Source organism: Xyrauchen texanus, chromosome 41, assembly GCF_025860055.1.
Source record: "Xyrauchen texanus isolate HMW12.3.18 chromosome 41, RBS_HiC_50CHRs, whole genome shotgun sequence".
NCBI classification, from domain to species: Eukaryota; Metazoa; Chordata; class Actinopteri; order Cypriniformes; family Catostomidae; genus Xyrauchen; species Xyrauchen texanus.
This window is the reverse complement of record NC_068316.1, coordinates 24,339,271-24,364,513: the sequence shown is the minus strand read 5'-3', so window position 1 is coordinate 24,364,513 and position 25,243 is coordinate 24,339,271. Positions and strand designations below refer to the sequence as shown.

The 25,243-nt window shown below is 37.5% G+C and overlaps 1 protein-coding gene across 1 annotated transcript in view; it reads right to left on the bottom strand.

Moving 5' to 3' along the window:
• Window positions 1-1,820: 1,820 nt before the first annotated feature.
• stk17a (serine/threonine kinase 17a) overlaps window positions 1,821-25,243 on the bottom strand; it is a 56,040-nt gene continuing 32,617 nt past the window's right edge. Inside the window, exons 3-7 of the mRNA XM_052113449.1 lie at window positions 5,116-5,260; window positions 4,383-4,509; window positions 4,063-4,111; window positions 3,461-3,640; window positions 1,821-2,872 (exon numbers count right to left, since the gene is read on the bottom strand). Of these exons, the coding sequence (XP_051969409.1) occupies window positions 2,557-2,872; window positions 3,461-3,640; window positions 4,063-4,111; window positions 4,383-4,509; window positions 5,116-5,260 (817 nt within the window). The 3' untranslated portion in view covers window positions 1,821-2,556. The remainder of the gene's footprint in view (window positions 2,873-3,460; window positions 3,641-4,062; window positions 4,112-4,382; window positions 4,510-5,115; window positions 5,261-25,243) is intronic.

Below are 25,243 nucleotides of genomic sequence, written 5' to 3'. Positions count from 1 at the left end.
GTGAATAACTCCACTTGTGTTCGTGCCAATCTAATCTAAAGTGTAAGAGCAGTGCATTTGTGTTAAGAGCTACTTTTAGTCTTTTGTTTTTGAAATTACATATGTTAGCCAGCAGGTGGTGGCAAAAGATAATTTTTGTGTGTAATATGTGCCAGTTAGGTGGTGTGAAGTGAATCCACATCAGCTAGTGTTTACATAAAACCGCTCTTCCCGATCGCTTGTATAACTACTACTGAAGCTAGGAAATAGCTTTAAACAAACAACTTCAGCATTACGGCTCATCACAGTTGCGAGATACAACAGACTGATTAATTACACAATGGGTTGCGGTTTCTATAGTGATCGACACTTGCACCCCTGCTTGGACGCTATTTTGCCACTGAGAATGCTGATCTCCAGATAGCTGACAATATCTCTGCTTGGATGTGGCAACAGGTGATCGCACACACTCAATATCTCTCTCTTTCTCTCTCACTCAAACACACACATCCTTGTTTATCCAATAACTTGTTTGTAACAGCACAAGCCATGATAATATTTCTGAAGTGACATTTTAATTACAAATGAAGGCTTGGATGCATAATTTGGTTTGAACCGGCAATGGCAGATTCTGATCCGTTGCATAAGAAAGTAGTTCCATGCACAAATTAGTTTATTGTGAACATACTCAGTTTTTCCTATTTTTTTTTTTTAATTGACTTGTTCATTGAACTGTTGTATATAATCAATATCACACTCATAGTCGTGCTATATGGCCCTAAATCAGCACTGCTGTGATTACTTACAGTGCTCGGCCTGCATGCAAATCACAGCAGTGCTGATGTTTGGCCATTTCACACTCTTGCTTGTGTGATATTGCATGGTAATGGGTTCAAGAATTCAACTTGGTTGGAAAGGTGCTTTAAAAAGGGATCTCTGACAAAACTGTGGAAAGGCACAGGTTAGGAAAAGGGCACATATGATCTCTCGGAGTACAGATCAGAGCATTATGAAGAAGTGGAAAGTGCATGCATGGCACCGCAAAAACCATGCCTAGATCGGGCTGTCCCTCCAAACAGGATGACTGATCAGGGAAGCTATCAATGCCAAAGGTCCTTATGGCTGAGATTGATCGGTTTGTGTAATTTATAAAGTTGGTAAATAAAGCTGGGGATTTTTTTTATGTGTTTTGATTTCAGGCTGGAAGACAAAAAAAGTGATTATGTGTGTTTGTGTGTATATATACAGCTCATCATATATATTGCTCAGGATAGTTATAGAACCAAAGATATTTGTTTTACTTAACACAGAAAAAAAATAAATAAATAAATAACTTGAAAATAAAAATGGAGTTAGATCTCTCAGATAGTCCACATGCTACATAACATAATAGAGTGAGATTTTTTTACATTTAGAAAAACTGTCCCATGCTAAATGGGCTTAAATCAAAATAAGGACCAGAAAGCAGCTACAGAAATTGCAATCAAAATTCGTTAGGCTTTTATTGTTGGGCAAATGTTACTACTGCCACCTTCTGGTTGTTCAGAACCTTGTAACTAATTTGCAATCACATATTCTAAATTATCTCACCACAGGCATCCAGCAGACATCAAAGTCCAAAACTACCATTGATTCTTACAGCACAATTACTCCTGAATGGCACTGCTGTATGACAAACAACAACTGTACTTTGGAAATCCCTCATTGTCTTACAAGGACACAACTCTCCTTTACCGCCAATTCCCATGTGTTGTAACTCTCAACAATTAGTAAACATTTAAATTGAGCTTTCAATGATTGAACTCCCAAATAATGATCAGGCAGAGACCAGCCGTCAAGACAAATGTTTATTTACAGCATCAAGACAGTCACTTTGAAAATGTGTTGCCATTAAAAATATTGTTTATAGTGACAAATCAATATACAGTTGTAACTCTAATAGAAGTTAAAGAATAAACACACAAAGACAAATTTTCTTCACATACATGTGTAAATAAAAGTATTATTGCTACGGACGTTATCCAGGAATGACCAGAGAGGGCCACTACATACAAGGAGTCGAACAGACAGGAGCTGGAAAAAATGGCTTTTTAAACATTGTTGAAATACTCTTAAAAAATGTTTTGTTTCATTTACATGTAATTATATTTGCCCCTGCAAACCAGAACGATAAACAAACATTAATTTGTACAAAGATTGCAAACGCATCCAGAAGAAAACAAAAGGAATTGTTATCATCAAAACAATATAATAATACAATGCAGTTAAATGTATGAACCATACAGTCAAACATTTAAGCATAGGACCAAAAGGAAATTAAAAGAGCATAAAAGGAGTACCACAGCAAGGCTTAATCTTCAGTAACATAATGTAAATATAAAGCAGCACAAACATTAGAGAAATAACGAAGAAACAAGAGCAACTAGTGCGACAAACAAAACAAAAACAAAAATCGTTTGGCTTACAAGTTCAAATCTTGAGGTGGGTGAAAAGAAAATACAAAAAACATAAGGTCTCTTTGTCTGAAGTGCGACAATAGTTGGAGCATAGCAGCTACTGTAGCTGGCTGGGTGTAAATCAGTAAATGAATTCTCCAGGAACTTCCTGAAGGGCTGAGAACGGTTCCTCAAACTTGAAGCGTTTGGAGATGGCCTTCTGGTCCGGGGTCAGGCTCTCTTTATCTGAGGTCTGGCGGCACTGACCCAGGGTGTATGCTGCCATTACTATGAGCTCCTCCGTCACCTGACTGTTTTCCTGCCCTGCATCTTCATTGTGGCTGGATGTCCCGGGACTAACAGGCTCCGAGACGCACTCTGAAGTGTACTCCTTTACTTCCTCCTCTTTCGTCTGAAGCCACTGGTGTTTGAGGCAGTTTTCTGCAGTGGCACGGTTCCTGTGGACACAAAGTCAATATAATAAATGTCTATAGCTAGATTGGTAATTTCAACAATGCAGCACATTTTCATGTGTTTCTTCAATTTCTAGACAGTAAAGACTTGTAAAAAAAAATTATATATTAATTATTATTATTATTATTATTATTAAAGGCATGCATCACCGGAGATGTATTTATTTTTTTGTCACATTTTTGTGGAAAGTCATGTAAATGTCCTCATATTTATATATTATCGCGGAAAAAATATTTTGTGTGATGAAAATGACGCCACAGCATACATTTTTTAATTTTTATTTATAAAACTATAAATTAAACTATTTACACTATGAATATTTAAATAGTTTATTTCTCCCTTTGTTTAGATTATCATAGTTTTAAACATGTAATTTGATTTCATTGTGTAACCTCTTAAACTCTGGCCTACAATTTTTCACACTCAAATTTAAAAACTCCCCATTTACACATACTGTGGAATAATTGCCAACAAGCTGACTCATTTTTTCAGATATACTGAAACTGGTACTTAATAACAGGAATGACCCAGGTGTGTTAAGAGAGGAGCATGTGTCATTGTGTTTTTCTTACTCTGGTTCTTTGATGAGCAGGGACTTTATAAAGTGGATGGCAGCTCTGTCCAAGTGCTCAAGCTCTTCCTCTGTGTAGCTGACACTGATTTGAGAGATGTTGAGGAAGGTCTCCTGCTTATCATCGCCCAGGAACGGAGAGATGCCTGTCAGCATTACATAGGCGAGGACACCAATACTCCTATAAGAGACAGAAAGAGGATCATGTACGGATACTTCTTCCTTAAAGACCAGTTCCTATTGGAGCTTATGCAACATGACTATTTCTGGGTAATAAAAAGGGACTTTTCTTCAAGCAATACTGTTGATAAAGGACTTTAGAGTTACCAGAGAACAGTGCAAATGTACTTGCATAATATATACAAGAGCTAAAACAAAATCAACACACTGCACCAGTGCTGGAGTTATAGTCAACTGTGAAGTGTTTGTTTAAAGGCAATCACACAATTGCATTTGAGGCAACAGGCTCAATTATAAACATGATAAAACTGATCATAAAACATCAACAGAATTTATGGTGAAAATGACCTCAAAGAGAGCATTTGAGGACCATCATGTGAAAGTTCAGGCTTGTGAATCTAATAATGAGGGAAAATAACTCACCACATATCAGTCGCGGTGCTTATTGGCTCATAATTCAGGACTTCTGGTGCTACAATGATAAAAATCAAATAAATTATCTTCAAAGTAGGAGGTCCAGCAAATGCAGCCTTTTTTATGATGCATGTAATATTTAATAAAATTCCATCCAAAACAGCATAAAAAAAGTGTGAGAATTCGAGAGAAATGGTGACCGGGCAAAACACATAAACTATCCTTTCCATTATTCATTAAAATAAACATTTACCTAAAATCTTTGTTGACTGAAACAATGATACGTCAAATAACAATGTACATATTGATAGTAAGGGACTTATGCTTACCCACATACTCTGGTGTGCCTATGATCTCTCTAATCTCCTGACTGCTGCTTACCAACCTAGACAGGCCAAAATCCACAATCTTTATGTCCCCGAGAGGAGACTCGCTGGTGAGGAGGATATTCTGAGGCTGAAAAACAAAAATACTCAAGTAAAACTGCCAAACAATACATTAAATTGGTTAAAGAAACCTTAAGTACATTATTATAATGATGGTGAAACCATATAATTTGTTGAGCTGATCTATTTTTGCCAACATGGATAAAATAATAAAAAAATAAAACAGGCTAAAGGTGGTGGAAATTATCTTTACTTGCACAAGCACAACCCTCTTTAAGGGTTGGGCCACACTAGATTTGTATCCGAAAGTACTTCACAGCTTCTGTTATGAATAAACATTCATAAAAAATTATTATTATTTAAAAATATTAAAATAAAACCATTTACTGCTTTGCGACAATGTAAAAAAAAAAAAAAAAAAGAGCAGACCATGTTCTAATTAATTGAAGTTTGCAATAATTTTTACTTGTATTTCTACAAAACTGAAAAACTGAGACATTCAGAGTTTGATTTTAAGCCAAGGACTTTGTGTTTAGAGCCTATATTAGTCAATTGTCTTCTCGCTATACAAATTTATAGGTTAGAATTTAGCAAACCTGAAGTTTTGCGGCAAAAGACAAAAATGGAATGCATATGCTTGTGTACCTCTCCTTAACGCCTCTTTGGCTCAACTTACTTTGAGGTCCAGGTGTACCACGTTGTTCCTGTGAAAAAAGGCCACTCCCTCTATAATCTGTCTCATAAGTCTCTTCACATCTTCCTCTTTGAAGGCCTCATCTCTCTCAGCCACACACTGGTTAAAAATCTCCCCACCTGCAGCACTGAACAAGCAAACAAACATGCACTCATTAAGATTCCCAAGTCTCAGATCTTTACATTTAGATGGTAACAGACTTAAGTGACACCTTCACATTAACATTTATTCATTTTGCAGAAGCTTTTAACCAAAACGGCTTACAAATGTGTAATACAGCAAAAGCGATTCGTCATAGGCAAGCAATAACCTGAGAAGTCTCATGAAGATGAGAGACAGTGCTGCATTAATAGGATTGGGTCAAGTGCTCATAAAAGAGAATATATATGTTTATTGAAAATACATAAAGAATTGGCTGCTCGGGTGGAATTTGGAAGGTCGTTCCACCAGCGGTGGAAGTGAAAGTCGAGAAAGCAATTTTATGCCTCTGTGAGATGGCACCACCAGGTGCCGTTCACCCGCTGATCACAAGCTTCTGAAAGGCATATAGACTTGAAGCAGTGAGTATAGATAGGGGGCACGGAGCCAGTGGCTATTCTGTAAGCGAGCATCAATGCCTTGAACTTGACACGAGCAGCCAATGGCAGTCGGTGCAATTCGATGAAGAAATATGTGACATGCGCTCTCTTGGGCTCGTTGAAAACCAAATGTGCTGCTGCGTTTTGGAATAATTACATTGGTTTATCTGTACATGCAGGAAGTCCTGCCAGAAGAGCCTTCCAGTAGTCCAGTGTAGAACCGCACAAACAACATTGGCCAATTTTCCCACTTGGACCACATTCTTTTGTCTATAAATATGCATGTTGTTTAGTGACACACCCTTGTACGTATCAACTTCAACTTTAATTATAATAACAGCAAATGGGCAACTGTTTAATCAGGAATAATCATTGCATGTCCCAGGACAATGCTGGATAACAGCGTGTCTGTCTGTCTGTCTTCCAATGGGATATTTTAAGCAGATCCCTGCAACACTAATGCCAAGAGCTTACCAAATGACATTTCTAAAAATGTACAGCCATGTGATTTTAATTACACCACATTTAGAACAATGAAAGCACTCTTTCTTCTTCCATCTACTGCCAGTGTTCACTTGTGTATAGAACATACCTTAAACGAGGTGGCTGGTAGATAATTGTATTTTATAATTACCAGCCAATGATTTCCTGACATACAATTTTTTATTACAGTATAGAAGTGGATTTGATATGGGCCTGGGTAGCTCAGCGAGTAAAGATGCTGACTGCCACCTCTGGAGTTGCGAGTTCGAATCCAGGGTGTGCTGAGTGACTCCAGCCAGGACTCCTAAGCAACCAAATTGGCCCGGTTGCTAGGGAGGGTAGAGTCACATGGGGTAACCTCATCGTGGTCGCTATAATGTGGTTCTCTCTCGGTGGGGCACGTGGTGAGGTGTGGATAAAATGTATAAAGATACTGAAAGTAAAAAGCACCCGCTGGTGTGGTGGTGACACTGCCAAATACAAATTGATCCTGCATTTGTCACTTGGTGGGTTTTAATTTTGGATACTGTTTTTGTGAAGTAATTGATTTCCCTCAAATTTGCCTACCGAATACTGTGCAGCCTAGCAACTGACTTAGGCTGGTCTCAGTTTAATTACCCTGGTCTTCCAATCTGGCCAAGCTGGTGATCAGCTGGTTTAGTGCCTCAAACCCATCTAAAACCTGTCAACAGACCAACTAAGACCAGCAAACCAACGTAGGCTGTTTTTTTCTTTTTCCTTTTCTTTTGTAGAGCAGCATAGGGCAGAGGTCAGAAAGTCCCATGGATCTTGGTAAAAAAAAACAAAAAAACAATACAAGAGCATTAAGCTTCACTTAATATCATCACAGGTAGTGGCACTGGCTAATAACATAAACACATGCCCTCAACATGCACCCTTTCACTTGTTGGCAGACGATTCCCAATTTCCTGCATTCCGGATCAGACAGCGTGATGAATTCGATTAGACACAGACAGGGGAAAAGACAGTGCCTGCACGCTAAGGGCTGCATGTGTACTATACAGACTGAGTTAATGTGAGGATACAATATGTCTTTCAAAGACAACATAAGAGCTAACGAAATGGATAGAATTGTTAGATTTTCAGAAGAAAATGTGAGTGCTTGCCTGAGCAAAAAAAAAAAAAAAAAAAAAAAACACAAATCTGGTTGCCCTATAATGCTCTATGGTTGCTAAGGTTCTTTAGGTGGTTGCTAGGGTGTTCTGAGAAATTGCTACTGTGGGTGGGTTGCTTACTGGCCTGAAGACGAGGCTTCTTACTGGGGGATGTTATATGCCAAAGTTTAATACTTTATAATACTATATTTGTTTTTAATCAATATATACACACACACACATTCAGAACTAAACAGTATTAAATTATTAATTTAGAATTGATCGATCCCTAGCCTATAACTATAACCACAACTATCAGTTGCTGGTCCAGGATGGCTACTCGAGATATCTGCTTCTGTGAGAGTACAGATGTCAGCTTCTCCTTTCCACACCATGGGTGATAGTAAAATTACACAAAAAGCTGCAGTTCTGTTTAAGAAATTCATAAATTCCCTAGGAAGTGCACTGTCCCATCAAGCGAGAGATAAGCAACAGCCAAATAAATATTTAATTCAAGAGGAGAGAAAGTCATTGGGAAGCAGGAGACATCATTCATTTTCAGATTATTATTTTTTTTATATCTTTTTGTGCAAATCAGAGCAATAATCAGTCTTTCATGTTGTTTGTTGATGTGTTATCACTAATAAACTTTTCCATTGCTATGTGCTTTGAGTTTGTGAATCAATTTCGGGATCAGGGATGATGGTCTAGCAGTTGATACATCCAGTCTGTGATCGGTTCTATAATGTGCGATTGGAATTAGTATATACGCATCTGACTATTTGTTTGTAGCATTTCACTCTTGTCTCTGGTGTGCACATAAGGGTCACTGCGCTGCCACAGTTTAAATTAAAAAAGTTTGAGAATCGATTCAATAATTGGAGAAAGAACTGCGATGCATCTGAGAATCTATTTTTTTTTTCACCCACCCCTTATTAATTTGGTTTTTGAAAGTCTAATCATATCATCAGGACACTGGACAATAGCTGTGTACTGCAAAAGTGACTGTTGGAACTTTTGACAGCACTGTTTGTCTTCATGTGTGTTTATGTGGGATTAAGTAACCCAAGCATCCAAACGATAAGCCTGTGTGCGTGATTTCTCCCTGTGCCATCTGTAATCCTATTCTGTAGTCTCTCCCTTCAGTCTCGCAGTTTGAGAGAGTGATGATTAGAGAACTCACTCTGCCACAACAAACAGAATGGAGCTAAAACTGTGGCAGGGATTATTTTTATAGGATGATTCTGACAGTTAAAAAGCTGATAATGCAGATGATGATCAACTACACTATTATAGAGAAAAAGCCAAGAGTACTATATTATTCCACAGGATTGTTTCAGGCCATTATGTGCCAAATGTGAAAACCTAGTTTAAATTAAACTTATCCAAGTCCACGTTATAAAACAAATAGTTCTGACTCTAATGAAGCAATAGACTTGCACCAGTCTGGTACTGGAAGTAAAAATTCCATAGATGAATTCATTTGTAATGAAATGAACCTTGAGGCAGATGGAACACAGGATGTTTTTTTGTACATTCTCTACACACTCTAGAGACATGAATAGGAGATCAGCAGTTACAGGAAACCTCAAACCAGCCTGTCCGGCACCAACAATCACACCATGGTCTAAATCACTGAGATCATATTTATCCCCATTCTGATGGTTGCTGATTAACTGAAGCTCCTGACCCATATCTGAATGATTTTATACAGCACACTGTTGCCACATGATTAGTTGATTAGATAATTGCATTCATAAGTACATGTTCAGGTGTACCTAATATAGTGGCCGGTGAGTGCATTTTTAATACTGAAGTTCCTGGTGAAGAACTACACTAGACGTGATCCTGGGTCACAGCAAAAAATCTCTGCATTGCGCGGCCACTTCCAACAAACATAGTAAATGATGTAATCAGTCAATCTTCATACACTTTCAAACTCCTCATATTTGTATACAGTACATCTAAACATTTTGCAATAAAAATGTATAGTCTTTCAATACTTCCATTAACTTTTAATCAATAGTTTTATATTTTCCTTCAGTTTTAATTGTATTAGGTCATTCGCAATGTTTCAAGGGATTGTAGTTCATTCCATTATTAAAGATGTTGTACAAGATTTCTTAAATACTTTTTTGCTTCGAATCAAGCTGATTGGTTTGGATCAAGGCTATATTAAAAAATATATATTTTAGAAAAAAAGTTACGGGAAATATACAGAAAAAAGACTGTTGAAAAAGTGGACCAGTAATGTTGTGCTTTATTTGCTAAGCTGCTTTACAACCATAAACATGAATAAACAATATATTACTATTATTATATAGCCTAACTTTTACTCCAATCTATCAGATCTTCTCCAAGTCATTAAGGTTTCGAGGCTGACATTTGGCAACTCGAACCTTCAGCTCCCTCCACAGATTTTCTATGGGATTAAGGTCTGGAGACTGGCTAGGCCACTCCAGGACCTTAATGTGCTTCTTCTTGAGCCACTCCTTTGTTGACTTGGCCATGTGTTTTGGATCATTGTCATGCTGGAATACCCATCCACGACCCATTTTAAATGCCCTTGCTGAGGGAAGGAGGTTCTCACTCAAGATTTGATGGTACATGGCCCCGTCCATCGTCCCTTTGATGCGGTGAAGTTGTCCTGTCCCCTTAGCAGAAAATCACCCCAAAGCATAATGTTACCACATCCATGTTAGCCGGTGGGGATGGTGTTCTTGGGGTCATAGGCAGCATTCCTCCTCCTCCAAACACGGCGAGTTGAGTTGATGCCAAAGAGCTCGATTTTGGTCTCATCTGACCATAACACTTTCACCCAGTTCTCCTCTGAATCATTCAGATGTTCAATGGCAAACTTCAGATAGGCCTGTACATGTGCTTTCTTGAGCAGGGGGACCTTGCGGGCACTGCAGGATTTCAGTCCTTCACGGCGTAGTGTGTTACCAATTATTTTCTTGGTGACTATGGTCCCAGCTGTCTTGAGATCATTGACAAGATCCTCCCGTGTAGTTCTGGGCTGATTCCTCACCGTTCTCATGATCACTGCAACTCCCACGTGGTGAGATCTTGCATGGAGCCCCAGACCGAGGGAGTTTGACAGTTGTTTTGGGTTTCTTCCATTTGCGAATAAATCGCACCAACTGTTGTCACCTTCTCACCAATCTGCTTGACGATGGTCTTGTAGCCCATTCCAGCCTTGTGTAGATCTACAATCTTGTCCCTGACATCCATGGTGGAGAGTTTGGAATCGGATTGATTGATTGCTTCTGTGAACAGGTGTCTTTTATACAGGTAACGAGCTGAGATAAGGAGCACTTAGAGTGTAGTGTGCTCCTAATCTCAGCTCTTTACCTGTATAAAAGACACCTGGGAGCCAGAAATAACTGATTGGGAGGGGTCGAAAACTTATTTCCCTCATTAAAATGCAATTCAATTTATAACATTTTTGACATGTGTTTTTCTGGATTTTTGTTGTTGTTATTCTGTCTCTCACTGTTCAAATTAACCTACCATTAAAATTACAGACTGATCATTTCTTTGTCAGTGGGCAAACTATCAGTGGTACAATATAGGGGATCAAATACTTTATTCCCCTCACTGTATTTAAAAAAGAGAAAAGCTTCCATTGTAGTAAAATCACCACACATATACATATATATATATATATATATATATATATATATATATATATATATATATATATACATATATATATATATATATATTTTCTTAAAATCAAACCCAATTTTGCACCCACAAAGCTGTAACATGTGCAATCGTATCTGTCATGCACGGTTTATAAAACACTGAAGCAGGACCCCATTTTGACCCCTCATAACCTGGATGACACTGTCTGGCAGGGCAAAGTCATAAACACCCGCACAGCTGTAAAACATTTCCCTGTAATTTGTGATGCTTTCAGAAGCACTTCTGTGTCCAGTCCTCTATAGATGTGGAAAAGCCAAAGGCTCTTCTGTGTGGGTGCTGTAATTAACATCCAGCTGTGCCAAACCCCTGCTATTACAGTCTAAAGAGAAATATATGGAGAGAGAGAGAGAGAGAGAGAGAAACTGACATCTAGCCAATTTATAACTAGGTCATGTTTTTTGGGCCGGATGAGGGTACGTCTGGGTGGTCACATCTCTAATGCAGTGAGGGGTTAGCCTGCACTAATCCACGGGCACACACAGATACCAGGCACAAGCACAAACACACATGCACACATACACTTCCTCTGAGGCCTCCCTGTTTTCCTTTAAATGTGAGCCCTTTTCCTCTGAAATGGACTTCCCATAAGAGATCAAACAGAGGGGTGAACCTTTAACCACCAATCTATTTCCAGAAGCTTTTCAATGTCAAATGTCAAAAGCACACTGAGCCGGTTGAAGTAATTTATTTGGATCCCATGAAAGACCTCTCTGATTGAAGATTCAGTTAAAAGAATGAAGCAGTACAATGTGCACAGCTGGAAAACTGAAGGCGATAAGGAAGTTGGGAATTTGACAACAACATTATTAAAGAATATTAAGCAGTATCATTGAGTGTTGTTTGAAATCAGTCACAGCTTGAGTGCAAATTAATTTTAAACAATTCTACAGTCCAGAGTCATTTAATTCAATTCTACTATGTTTATCTCAAGAGATTTTCAGCTTATTATCCCTAAGGACTACTTTCTTAAATCAATGATTCTGCATTTTGCTTAGGAACAGTCGTTTCCTGGTTCAAAAATGATCATTTGGAAAAAGTGTGGCGAACTGATACGCAGCTATAATGCGATCAAACAACCTGGAGCTGATTCATAGCTGTGCAGTTATACAAAATTTGGTCAACAACGTGAGTCAACAAATCAGAAACAATTTAACAATTCTACGTATAAGTAAAGGGCAAAATATACTTTGGTTGTCAGCGCGCCTGTACAACTCGCACATAGTGCGTGCAGCCTAGTTTTTCTACATACGCGGACGATCCGCGTCTTTGCACATCATCCACCCATGCCTTGTAGTCAAAACAAATATACTTTGAAAGGCTGAATGCTGACCATACACAAGACTGAACTGCACGCAGAGAAATGAAGTATACCCTAGCCTTAAGGTATAAAGACTGGCTCACTGTAGGTTATCCCACTTAAACACAGTATAAAAGAGTTTACGGAGTGATATGGGAGACTTTGAGAGGAATCTGTTGCCTGGCTGGGGCAACGGTCAAACCAAAAGTTTAGCGATCATTATACAAAACTATTTGACTGCAGAATGTGCAGTTGACCAATCAGAAAACTGTGCAATAATAAGGGCTGTCGATTCAGTGTGATTAAATATATATAAAAAAATAACGTGTTAAAAAAATTAACAAAATTAATCATGTCCCTGGACCTTAATAAGGAATTGTTTCCATATAAGCAATTTAAGCATGGAGTACCACTTATTTTCACCAGGGGCAGAAAACTAAACTCGCTATTTAAGCAACGCGCAGCTCAAACAGACGAGAGCAAACCACATTTATGAGAGCAAACAACACAAGGAGTACACGTTCTTGCGTACTAGGGCTGGGTATTAATACAGATTTCCCAATTCGATTCCAATTCACAAGCTATTGATTAGATTCCAATTATATTATTCGTTATAATGTTCCTTTTGCTTATATAGGAAAGGAATTCTTTCCCAGCTAATGCTGTTAATTATACAGGGGACCTTCTAACTAGGTACATTACAAAAATATTAATTTAATTAATTATATTTTATTAGTTTTTCATCATTTTGGTAACATTCTGGCTTTTTAAAAATGAACAAATCCATGTATTCAATCAATTAAAATAAAATGTAACATTTCATATATAATTTTTTTGTTGTATGTTTATTCTTTAACGGCATACCATTTTATTTTCTCCCCTTTTTCTCCCAATTTGGAATGCCCAATTCCAAATGTGCTTTTAAAGTCCTTGAGGTGGCATAGTAACTCGCCTCAATCTGGTGGCAAAGAAAGTATTTCAGCTGCCTCTGCGACTGAGACTGCCAACCCGCACATCTTATACTATTTTGTACTACTTACACATATTTACATTGATTTATTGAACACGTGCTAAAACCGGTACCATCTCTTTAACAAAAAACTGTGTGTTTCTTTAAAGTACGTCTTTAAACGAGTGCATGTTGAGAGAGGACTCGAATGGCTTTTTCTGATTTGTGCCATGCATGATTGGAATTAAATGTTTATTGTGTGTTGCGAGAGAGCGAGCTAGATAGATAGATGGATAGAAAAGAACAATAGACAGACAGACACAACACAAGATGGACAGACAGGAAGACAGACGATAGATAGAAAAGAACAATAGACAGACAGACACAACACAAGATGGACAGACAGGAAGACAGACGACAGATAGAAAAGAACAATAGACAGACAGACACAACACAAGATGGACAGACAGGAAGACAGACGATAGATAGAAAAGAACAATAGACAGACAGACACAACACAAGATGGACAGACAGGAAGACAGACGATAGATAGAAAAGAACAATAGACAGACAGACACAACACAAGATGGACCGAAAGGAAGACGATAGATAGATAGAAAAGAACAATAGACAGACACAACACAAGATGGACAGACAGGAAGACAGACGATAGATAGAAAAGAACAATAGACAGACAGACACAACACAAGATGGACCGACAGGAAGACGATAGATAGATAGAAAAGAACAATAGACAGACAGACACAACACAAGATGGACCGAAAGGAAGACGATAGATAGATAGAAAAGAACAATAGACAGACACAACACAAGATGGACCGAAAGGAAGACGATAGATAGATAGAAAAGAACAATAGACAGACACAACACAAGATGGACCGACAGGAAGACAGACGATCGATAGATAGATAGGACACACACACACAAAAACATACACACTGGCGACCAAATGTATAATTGTAATAGTATTGGAACAATGTACAGATTTTGCGGTTTCGAATGAAATTGGTACTTTAATTCACCAAGGTGGCATTCAACTGATCACAAAGTAAAATCAGGACATTACTGATGTAAAAAACAGCACCATCACTATTTAAAAAAGTAATTTCTGATAAAATCTAGATGGGTCCCTTTTCCAGCAGCCAACACTCAAACACCTTTTCCTTGAGTAATCATGCTAACACGTTCTGTTGGAAAAGTATCTCTATAAAGTTTTAAACGTTCATGTGTTGGTGAGAGATCCGCCGAGCCACCTGATTTTTAACAAAGAGGCACATGTTCCCGACCCCTGGCTTAGACAAATGTCTCATGTGCTGAGAATGTGCTAACCATAAAAATATAAATCATAAAAGTTTAAGACTTCACGGTCAGAATGGCGACCTTTTGAATCATGCTTGTGCCAGAGAATTATTGACTTTTCCGAGACCCTCTACTCTTCCCTGTGGAACACGGAAGCTTGATCTCTGATCCACTTTCTGTAGATCTGAATTTCTGCGGTTTGAAAACTTGAAGCTGTATTTTTTAAAACAGAATATTTACAGTGTAAGAATTCAGAACCAAAAATTAGCTGTTTGAAAATACATATTTATAAAATTGTGCCATAAAAAAAAAAAATTCAACTTGGTTAAATATGAAATGTCCAGGATTGGAGTTTAAAATTTTCAAATTCAAACCTATTTAAAATACAACGTAATATCAAATTTGGCAAAATCACACTTATAATTCAAATTCAAATTGTTTTGTCAGATTTCTGGCTCCATACAAATAGTGATGCTGTTTTTTTTTTTACATCAGTAATGTCCTGACTATACTTTATGATCAGTTCAATGCCACTTTGGTAAATTAAAGTGTCAATTTCCTTCAGAAACAGCAAAATCTGTACATTATTCCAATGTTACTCCGACAGTGTGTATATATAAATAAATAATATATATATATATATATATATATATATATATATATATATATATATATATATATATATATATATATATATATATATATATATATATATATATATATATATATAGAAATTTTAAATATAACCATTTATAATTATTTAATCATTATATATTGAATGATTGTTATTTGAGGGGCTTTCTCATCAAATATGATGTAATTAGATTACTTAAATCGCCATTCCATGTATTAAAAATGTTTATCAATTGACAGCCCTAGCAATAATATATTAATTGGTATCATTGTGCTTTCTTCTTATTTGTATAAAAAGCCCATGGAAAGACTGATCCTTTATTTGTCTTTCAATGTCCTGCAGTGGAAAGACAAATACCGTCCAAAGCTGTTAACAAATTGAGCAGTGAAGTTCAGAGGGACAAACATTCAGCCACATAATGACAAATCAAATAAAAAAAAATGGATGCAGATGATAGCAAGAGCAACATAATGCCTCATCAACATCAGTACAGACCCATCACATATGGTTAAGACTAATACTTAAAAACACAGAGGAGAGGAAAATAGATTTGCCCTTTCGCTATGATGGTAAAGCTCATCCAGTTGAATCTACACAATGCATAGCAGTTTCTGGGTGTGGTCCATGGTCGGGAATTCCCCACACCACTGAAAGTACTTCTCTACGCACCCACGGCATTCTTTTTGGCAAGGCATCAGTCTCCATTTGAGCTCAGATATCACATGAGAGCTGCAGTAAATACATTTTCCCACTGCTGTAGGAGGAAATATCTGAAACATATGTGACAACTAACAAATATCAACAGCTCTCTGTACTTGACTACCAATACCTTCATGATGAGCTTTTGGTTATGGTCCGTGTATAATGACTTTAAAGCTAAATGTCTCTGTGTGTGTGTGTGGTCTGTCACCACAGACATATTTTATGTTTAGGGTGAGTGAAAACCATGAAATGTATTAAACTGTGAATTTCTTTAGATGTTGTACTGCCCATATTCTTGAATTTATGAACTTCCCCATAACGGGTCAACATTTCCTGAGGCGTTTCATCATGCAAACCTCAATACCATGATGCAAGGGTGTTGTTGGTGGTTGCTAAGGTATAGCAAGCTTATTTCTATGGTGCTTTGTAGGGCTGAACGATTAATAGAAATAAAATTGTGATATGAAAATCAAAATGCAAAGGCTGCAATTTTATTTAGATTTTCTTGTCCAAATTGTTCAGCCCTAGTGCTTTGGGTGGTTAATTACTGCCCCAAGTCACAAGAGCACACCCCTAAGTCTCCATAATATTCTGGTCTCTAGATATAACTTAGATCTTTCTTTAAATGCAACTATATGGGATATTTTATTACCAGTCAGGTTAAAATCTTAAGTTTTAATCGCATAGAAATGTAATTGTATTCCTCTCCACAACAAGTTACATGATTTTAGGCATCATTCATGCCTGAAGCGCGAATGGTGCGGGACATGTTGTGCACCCAAGGCCAGAAACATACTTTACGCAAGTACGTGTACAAAAATGTGAGCGCATGGCCAATACATTGCCAACGTGTGGGCGAAACCTGCTTAAAGGGTCATGAAACCCCCCATTTCAGCAAATTCCAGGGAGAATGGGTGTGGTCAGCAGGAGTGGAGAGGAGAAGTGTGACAGAACACAACAACTATCTGATCCAGTCAAATATTTCAGCTTTACATCACTTATGCTGTTAACAGTAGAGGTGTTAATCAGACGTTTCATCACAATACGATTGTGGCAGCGGGGGCGTGGTCAAGCGCCCGTCCGGGAGAGAAAAGCGGTAAGGGCGCTCACACCTGAGCTAAATGATAACTAACACCTGTGTCTAATTTCAGTAACGTGAGGAGAGCGGCATAAAAGGGAGGAGCGACGGAGCATGGAGAGGGAGAACCAAGGAAGACTGTCTGATGTGTGATAAAAACTTAAGAATTAAAAACTTACCCCTTAAGTTGACGTTTGTTTCCGTCCCGTCCTTGAACTATTTCACAACGATCTTATGTTGATTCTCTTGGCCTAAGATCCGATATTTGCTGATATTTCAAAGTCTGTCGTGATATGATTTCAATTTAATTCGATTCAGGACCCTGCAATCGATATTACGTGCCTATTTTACACAATAATTTTTTTTTGTCCTCAAATGCAACCAAAATATAATTTTAATATTTTATTGGAAAGTGCCAAATTATTATCCACATTGGGACATCCACAACAAAATAAGGTACTTCAGATGTTGAAAAAAATTATACAGATAATAAAATAAATCGTCACACACAAGTGATCATCAATCATTTGATTGCAGCTTATTTTTCAGTTTAATCCAATTCAAAGTACTTACATACCCATGAATTGTTTCCAACTATCTGTGCTATTTAAATATGTAATATTTTCTAGGCTACAACTTCCACATTTGTAATGAAAAATTTGGTTACAGTTAACTGGGATAAATGTTAGTAAGGTTGTTGATGTGTTAGGTCTTAAAACTGATGCTAGTGCTGGGTAGCAGGTGATTTCTCTTTCCCTCGTTAGTGCTGTTCAGAATGTCGGCGTTGTCAAGACGTTTCACATGATGGTTGTACTGCTCCATAGTACTTTTAAATAGCAAATTCTCATGTAAATTTCAAATGGGTCGCATATGCAACGATATCGATGGAAGCCCTAAGTAATCTGTCCGAAGGATCTATGCATCAATCCAGATCGATGGATTGTTACACACCTAGTTAACAGCAAAGATTCTCACAATTGCTTGTAATAAAATGCACACATAAATTATACACCATTTTGTAAGCTCACAATACATTACACAAAAACAAACTGGTCAGTTTTTATCTGTAATTTAATGCTTAAATGCCAAGCCGTTGTACTCCGTATTGAAAATATGTGAAAATTGTTTACACTTTTATTAGTTTCGAGACTTATTCAAAAACATTGATTCACAAATAAAAGTGCATAGATCGGTTATCAAACTCAAATTAAGATGATGGATAGCATTTGTGTGTGAGACTATCAGTGTAAACTGTGCCTCAAACAAGCCCAAGTCCACCTCACCATGTAGAAACTCACATAAGTAGAGTATGCTTCAACCTTAAGTTTAAGGATTTAAACAAATCCCTAAGGGCACAAATATACTTTCAACGAAATCGAAGAACAAACGGGTGTGACGTAGAAAATCTGACCAAAAAGGTGGCGTTTTTGCATTTGTTTCGGTGGATCGTAACAGCTCGTCTGGCCGAACTTTTATAAAAACTTCTAACCGGCTGCTAAACATCTTCTTACCTTCTTGCTGCCATTAATCAATGTCATCAGTAGGTGTGACCTGAAGTTTCACCTACTACTTTGTTAAAATTTTTTAGTCAGTATTCAAGTTGAACACACCGGCGTGAAAGACCGTGTGGTGGGAGTCTGAATGTTCAGGAACAGTAGACTGTTGCTCAGCTGTTTAGAACTTATTTTTACCCCTGAACAAAGAACAAATAAGAACTTCTCTTACATATCATAAAGTATAAGATAAAGTATATCGGGGCATTAAGTATAAGCAATAGTAATAATGATATATGGCTTAGCAAGCACCACTAATAACCTTGTTTATTGGTCCTTTAACTGTAGAACTTTACCAAAGGAGTTGGCAGTATAATCTATGTCCTGTCCAAGCAAAAAGATATAAAGATACCCATCATGCCACATATTCATAAATCAATAGCAGTGAAATTACAAAATTGATTGGTCTTGAATTGTTGCCCATTTCCACCCAACTGAAAAGAATGAGGTTATGGCAAAGAGTGAGTGACCTCATTTCACAATGAAAACTCCACTCTTAAAAAACTCTCAGGCTCAAATAAAATATCTCAGTTTAACATATTGACCATTAAATTCAATGTTGGCTTATACATATTTGGGAAACATCCAAAATGGAGGCCAAAAATAGGAAATATTGTAGCAGGTGCCATGAGCTGTCAATCACTGTAACGCCACAGCGCTGATATACATTCATTGACAAATGAGTGAATGCCAAAAAACGGACTCTGTAGGCAGGGCTATCCCAACCCTCATTCTGGAGATTAAATCCATAGAGTAGTTTACCACCCCTCCCTTTCTCCCCTACACTTAGCTCTCTCAATCGCTCAATCTCTCTCTAGGCTGTCTGCCACGGTCCGGCTGCTCACGTGCTGGTGCTGAGCGCACTGACATAATGAACTCCCAGCTTGAGCTCACAGAGCAATGAGGCCACGTTCCTAAGCCCAGCCTGATGAAGCACCCGGGAGCCCACCGACTCACCCCAAACAGCCGGCCGGACATGGCAAAGCATGAATAGGCCTCTATCGTTTAAGCCTGACCCTCATCCAAAGCCACATCCCATCGTCGAAACTGTCCCAATACCCCAAAATATCCATCACCCAAGGGAAAAAGGGAAGATAGAAAGAAAGGAAAATTCTGTTGGTTACAACTGGCTTTTTCAGGATTTCCCATGCTGGATCTTAATGAAAGAGATGTATTACGCTCGCTCTACTTCCCTGCGATAGAAAGATAAAAAAAACAACACTATTATTTGTGGCTGATGGGGGGAAACAAGGATAATTTCAAGCATTTTACTCTGATCAGCCTCTACTCTTTGTTGCATTTCAAATCATGTCTTGTAAAGCAATCTGACTACTAATAGCAGCTCAACAATGGGCTTAGATACAAGACTAGGGAAGCACAACAGCTATTATGGGGCATTTTTAAGAGATTAAATACAAATGCATGACCTAAACACACACACACATATATATATATATATATATATATATTTAATGCATTAATTCAGTGAGATTAATTTGACAAAAAATAACGCGTAAAAAAAAATTAACACAATTAATTGCACTGCCCCCGGACCATAATAAGGAAGATTCCTGAGAAATGCAAGCTTGTAGTACCACCAGTTTACTCCAGAGGGCAGTAAGGGAAACTTCAGCTGTGTGGCAACACGCAGTTTATACAGTGAAGAAAAACAACACTTCAGCAGTACAACACAAACATGAATTACGTTCAAAACACTTGGAGCGCAAATCCGAACTAAGGGATATCAAATGTGTTCTAAGTATTAAACTATATTTAACTTGACACAGTGACCTAAAAATTTTATGTTTATGACGCAACGCACCCGAGACACCACACAAGCATGTCTGACGCAGGTGTACATTGACGGGTCCTTAAACAAGCCCTCATAATAAATCACCAACTGATTGACAAATTCACTTGTGAAATGGATTGCTGTGAAGTGTATGCCAATGATTGGCTTATGATCAATAATATGATAGTAAACAATACATTGTATTCTAAAGCCGCTTTTGTATCGTCTTATCAATGATTAACTCTTCTTCTACAAGAATGTAATGCATTTTAATTATCTGAATATTTTTTTATTTATTTATATATATATAATTTTTTAATATTTAAAGAAAACCATGTATCATTATACATTTAATTATTGTTATGAGGGGCTTTCTCAGCAAATATTTGTAAATGTGATTCATTATTTGGGACACCATGTAATTAATTCGATTAAAAATGGTAATCGATTGACAGCCCTAATATATTTTTATATATATATATATATATATATATATATATATATATATATATATATATATATTCTCCAGCACAAACACAACAGATCTATTTCTACTTTGCAGATTCACCCAGAGTTCCTGGAGCTGCAGACTAAAGCGGCAGCCAAACAAGATTTTGTGTTCCATTCACCTCACTAGTGGTACAGTATGTAATTTAAACGCTGTTCACTTTAACTTCTACCTTTAATTCTGTATCCACATTGTCTTGCTCAAAATTACTATCTGCCCTATTCGGACAGATTTATAGGATCCAGGTGAAAAATAGTTGTCCTTGTTAATGGGGACAAAGTTGAACATTTGGTTGACCTGCAGGTTCTTGGCCTTGTCTTAGGATGCTAATCCGCTAATGTAATCTATTATCTGCCCCTCCGACCCCCCAGGATCTTGGCAAGCCTTGGTCAAAGCAGATTTACTGCACCATATGAAGACAATCAGAATGACTGAAGAGTTGTCTCAAACAGGTCTGTGCTAGCTTAAAATTATGAAATAACATTTATGGCTCATAAACTTTCATTGCAGCGTACAGTCACGGCCAAAAAAAAAAAAAAAGATCTTCCAAAAACTGACTAGGCACCCCATCCTTGAATTTTCTGTTGTGTATTATTACGCACAATGGTAAATGGCGATATCATAATTGGAGAAAATTTTATTTTTACGCAGGTGCATTAACAAGTGTAATGACTGCGTGTTGTGCTGTAGCTTTAGATTGTGCAGTAAAAAATTAATTGTCGATTTCAAAAATATTTAGTATTGGACATGTTTAGAGCACATACATACTTCTAAGCTCTGCAAAGAAAAGTAAAGGGTGTGCTCAACAGCATATTTTTATTGGTCGAAAAATATTTTTTTTGTGAAATTGGCTATAAAATTACAAGAACCATGGCAGTCTCTCGTTTTGAAGGCTGGTGCTAGGTCCTCTATGTGCAGCAGTACACGGAGCGTACTCAACCTAGAATGAGCTTAATTTAAAAGAAAAGGCCTTCGTTGGACAAACAGAACATATCATGGTTGCAATGACAGCACACATTGCTATAAATCTGCACAAGAGCTCTGAGTGAGATAAATGTATTAGGTAAATTTTAGGAGTTATAATGATGCAGAGAGAAAAGATTTTATATTTACTTTAATACTTTATTTAACATTTTATAATATTCTAATTTTACATATTTATTTTACTCCCATCTACTGAAGTACTTGGGTATAAACATTACCGGCATTTCAACATAATATTTTCAGGTAAATCGGTGTCATTTTTTCAAATAAGTTATGAACTTTTCAGTTAATGCAAAGAATTGTGGGTGGTTAGTGCAAACAGAGGATACATATCTTGAATCCTCCAAATTCCTGTGAGAAGGTCACATTTGTAGGCAGCATTGTCTTACTTGCTTTTCTGAAACGAGACAGATTATGTGACGGCTGACAAGTGCAACCTCCAGAGCATGCTGCCTTTGAAAACAGACAGCCCGTTATTACGTAATTTTTACAAATATTTTAGCACAGGTGCTTTAAACTAGCATGTTGTGCTTTAGCTCTTAAACAGTTTTTGTGATAATCCTCTTGGCAATTCAAAGACAAGTCGGTTTTGAAAATAAATAAATAAAAAATAGAGCTGTCAATCAATAAAATGTTTTAATCAAATTAATTACATGGTGTCCCGATAAATTAATCGCATATACAAATATTTGCAGAGAAAGCCCCTCATATAACAATAATTAAATGTATAATGATGAAATAATTATACATAGTTATCTTTAAATATTTAATATATATATTTAATAAATAAATATTCAGATAATTAAAATGCATTACATTCTTGTAGCAGAAGAGTTCATCATTGATAAGACAATACAAAAAGCGGCTTTAGAATACAATGTATTGTTTACTACCATATTATTGATCATAAGTCAGTCATTGGCATACAGTTCACAGCAATCCATTTCACAAGTGAATTTGCCAATCAGTTGGAGATTTATTATGAGGGCTTGTTTAACATCCTGTCAATGTACACCTGTGTCAGACATGCTTGTGTAGCATCTCAGGTGCATTGCATCATAAACATACAAATTTTAGGTCACTGTGTCAAGTTAAATAATATTTTTTTTAATAATTCGAACACATCTTGAGATCACTTAGTTCGGATTTGTGCTCCCGTCAAGTGTTTTGAACGCAAGAACGTAATGCACGTTTGTGTTGTGCTGCTGAAGGGTTGATTTCTACACTGTATAAACTGTGTGTTGTCCATACAGCTGAATTTCACTTACTGCCCTCTGGATTAAACAGGTGGTACTACAAGCTTGCATTTCTCAGGAATCTTCCTTATTACGGTCCGGGGGCATTGCTATTAATTGCATAATTTTTTATTTAAATTGCACTTAATTAACGTGTTAAATCGACAGCCCTAATATATATAAGGAGTGTGCTCAATGACATATATTTTTGGTCATTGTTTGGTCATGACATCAAGAAATTTCACTGTTGGTTTTGACAATTTTGACAATTTTAATTTTGGTATCATAACAACCCCAGGAGGAGGTAAAAATGATCACATGTGACAACATGAGCAACACCTGCACTTATTAAACAGTGTTCACAGTTTTTGCAAAAGATATTTTCTGGTTTAAATACAACCAGGTCTAATCAAACATTAAAGCAGTGGCAAAAAAAAAAAGAGGAATGAATAAATGGACAGAGTGCTGCTTGCCCTCACTACCAAGAGGGCTATGCGTTATTGAAGAGAAACAAAAAGAAAACATTAACGATCAATGGATGTGTTTTGTCCAAAGTCTTGTTTTCTGAAGAAAAAATATTTAAAAGTGTCATATATAGACAATCTACGGAACCTTTTTTCAACGCATTCCGAAAATTCCCCTTTTCCTTTTGAGACTATGGCTTGTATGTTTTGAGACTAAGCAGCACTCATGGGAAACAGCTGCTCATGAAGGACGGCCGTGTGGGCAGATGATGAGAGATGTGAACTCTATCCAGCTGAGCACATGCCATTCACTGGTGGGTGAGGGGAAATAAAAGTACAGAGAGCCCATCCTCATCAAAAACAGCATGGATGGAGAGATGGGACCGCAGGGAGTCATGGGACAAAACGGAAACAAATGAACCCGTTGATTCGGTAACGCATGCTACAAAATAATCCACTCCTCCTCAGCTGTAACTACCCTCTCTTGCATTGTAGACTCTTTCTTTCCCCAACATGTCACTTTATAAACAGAGGAGTCTCGTCAGTTTCAGTGGCTGGGAAGACTATGGACTCTGTGTGTTTGGAGGGGCAGATTAAAATTCCTGTGCTGACCTCTGTCCCCACTGCGAGGGTAAGTCCATTCACGCCGGACACTGGGAACCGGGTCAACCAGGACGGAAGCAGCTCTACACCAACATGGTCAATACTGACCAGGGCTGATCGACCACTCACTTTATGCTGGAGGATTTGCATTATATTTGGATGCCAATGGGCAAATGCTTTTGACATACATCTAGAGATTCTTTTCACATTTACAATAAATCTCAAGCATTAGTTGTTGTTTGATCTATTGAAAGATATGAGTGCAGTACCATTATTAAATAACTGTAATAATAATCTTAGCAAGCTCAAATTGTATTAGTCAATGAATCAATCAAAATGCCATTTGAAACACAATGCTTATTTTAGAGTTAAATCCCATCTGCACTTTTTGTCTGGGGCATTTAGGGCTGGAGAGAGAAGATATGTTGACAGGATGCCAGAAATGTGTGACCCACTTCATGCCAAATAAACTACATTTTCCATGTGACCTTTCCAGAACATGAAATTTGCTTAATATGATCACCAAAGGGATAAAGGTAAGGGCTAATTGGAGGACTGGAACTCACAAACAGATATAGAATGAGTTCTCCCCAGAGTACAATAAAGTAGGTCAAGGACTTGACATTAAAACAACAGCTGTACAGTAAAGATGATGAGCACCAGTAGAGATCCGACAGGCCCGGAAATGCTTTGTCCCACAGCCTGAAGTTCAGTGTCAATGTCAGCATTTGGCTGCAAGGGAAACCTAATACACCAGTCCTCATGCATACATTACCACAATGAAAGGGCAAAGCAGCAGAATATGAGAGAGCTGGTGTGTGTGTGTGTGTGTGCGCGCCTGTTAAGGGGAGGATGCTGAACGTTGCTGACATAGCGACTGCTTACAGAGGCATGCTCAGTATCGCTCTGGGGGGTTTCGAATTGGATTAGAGCTTTCACTCGCTCTCTTCCACAATCTCTTTTTCTCTCCTTGTACTCAACCTCCATCTCTTATTTCAGTCTTCTACTCATTTACTTCCTCTGATCCTTTGGTCTACAGTCTGAGTTGTCTGTCTCTCTGTACTTCCTTAATTGGCTAGGATCGGATTTTAGCTCTCAATATTT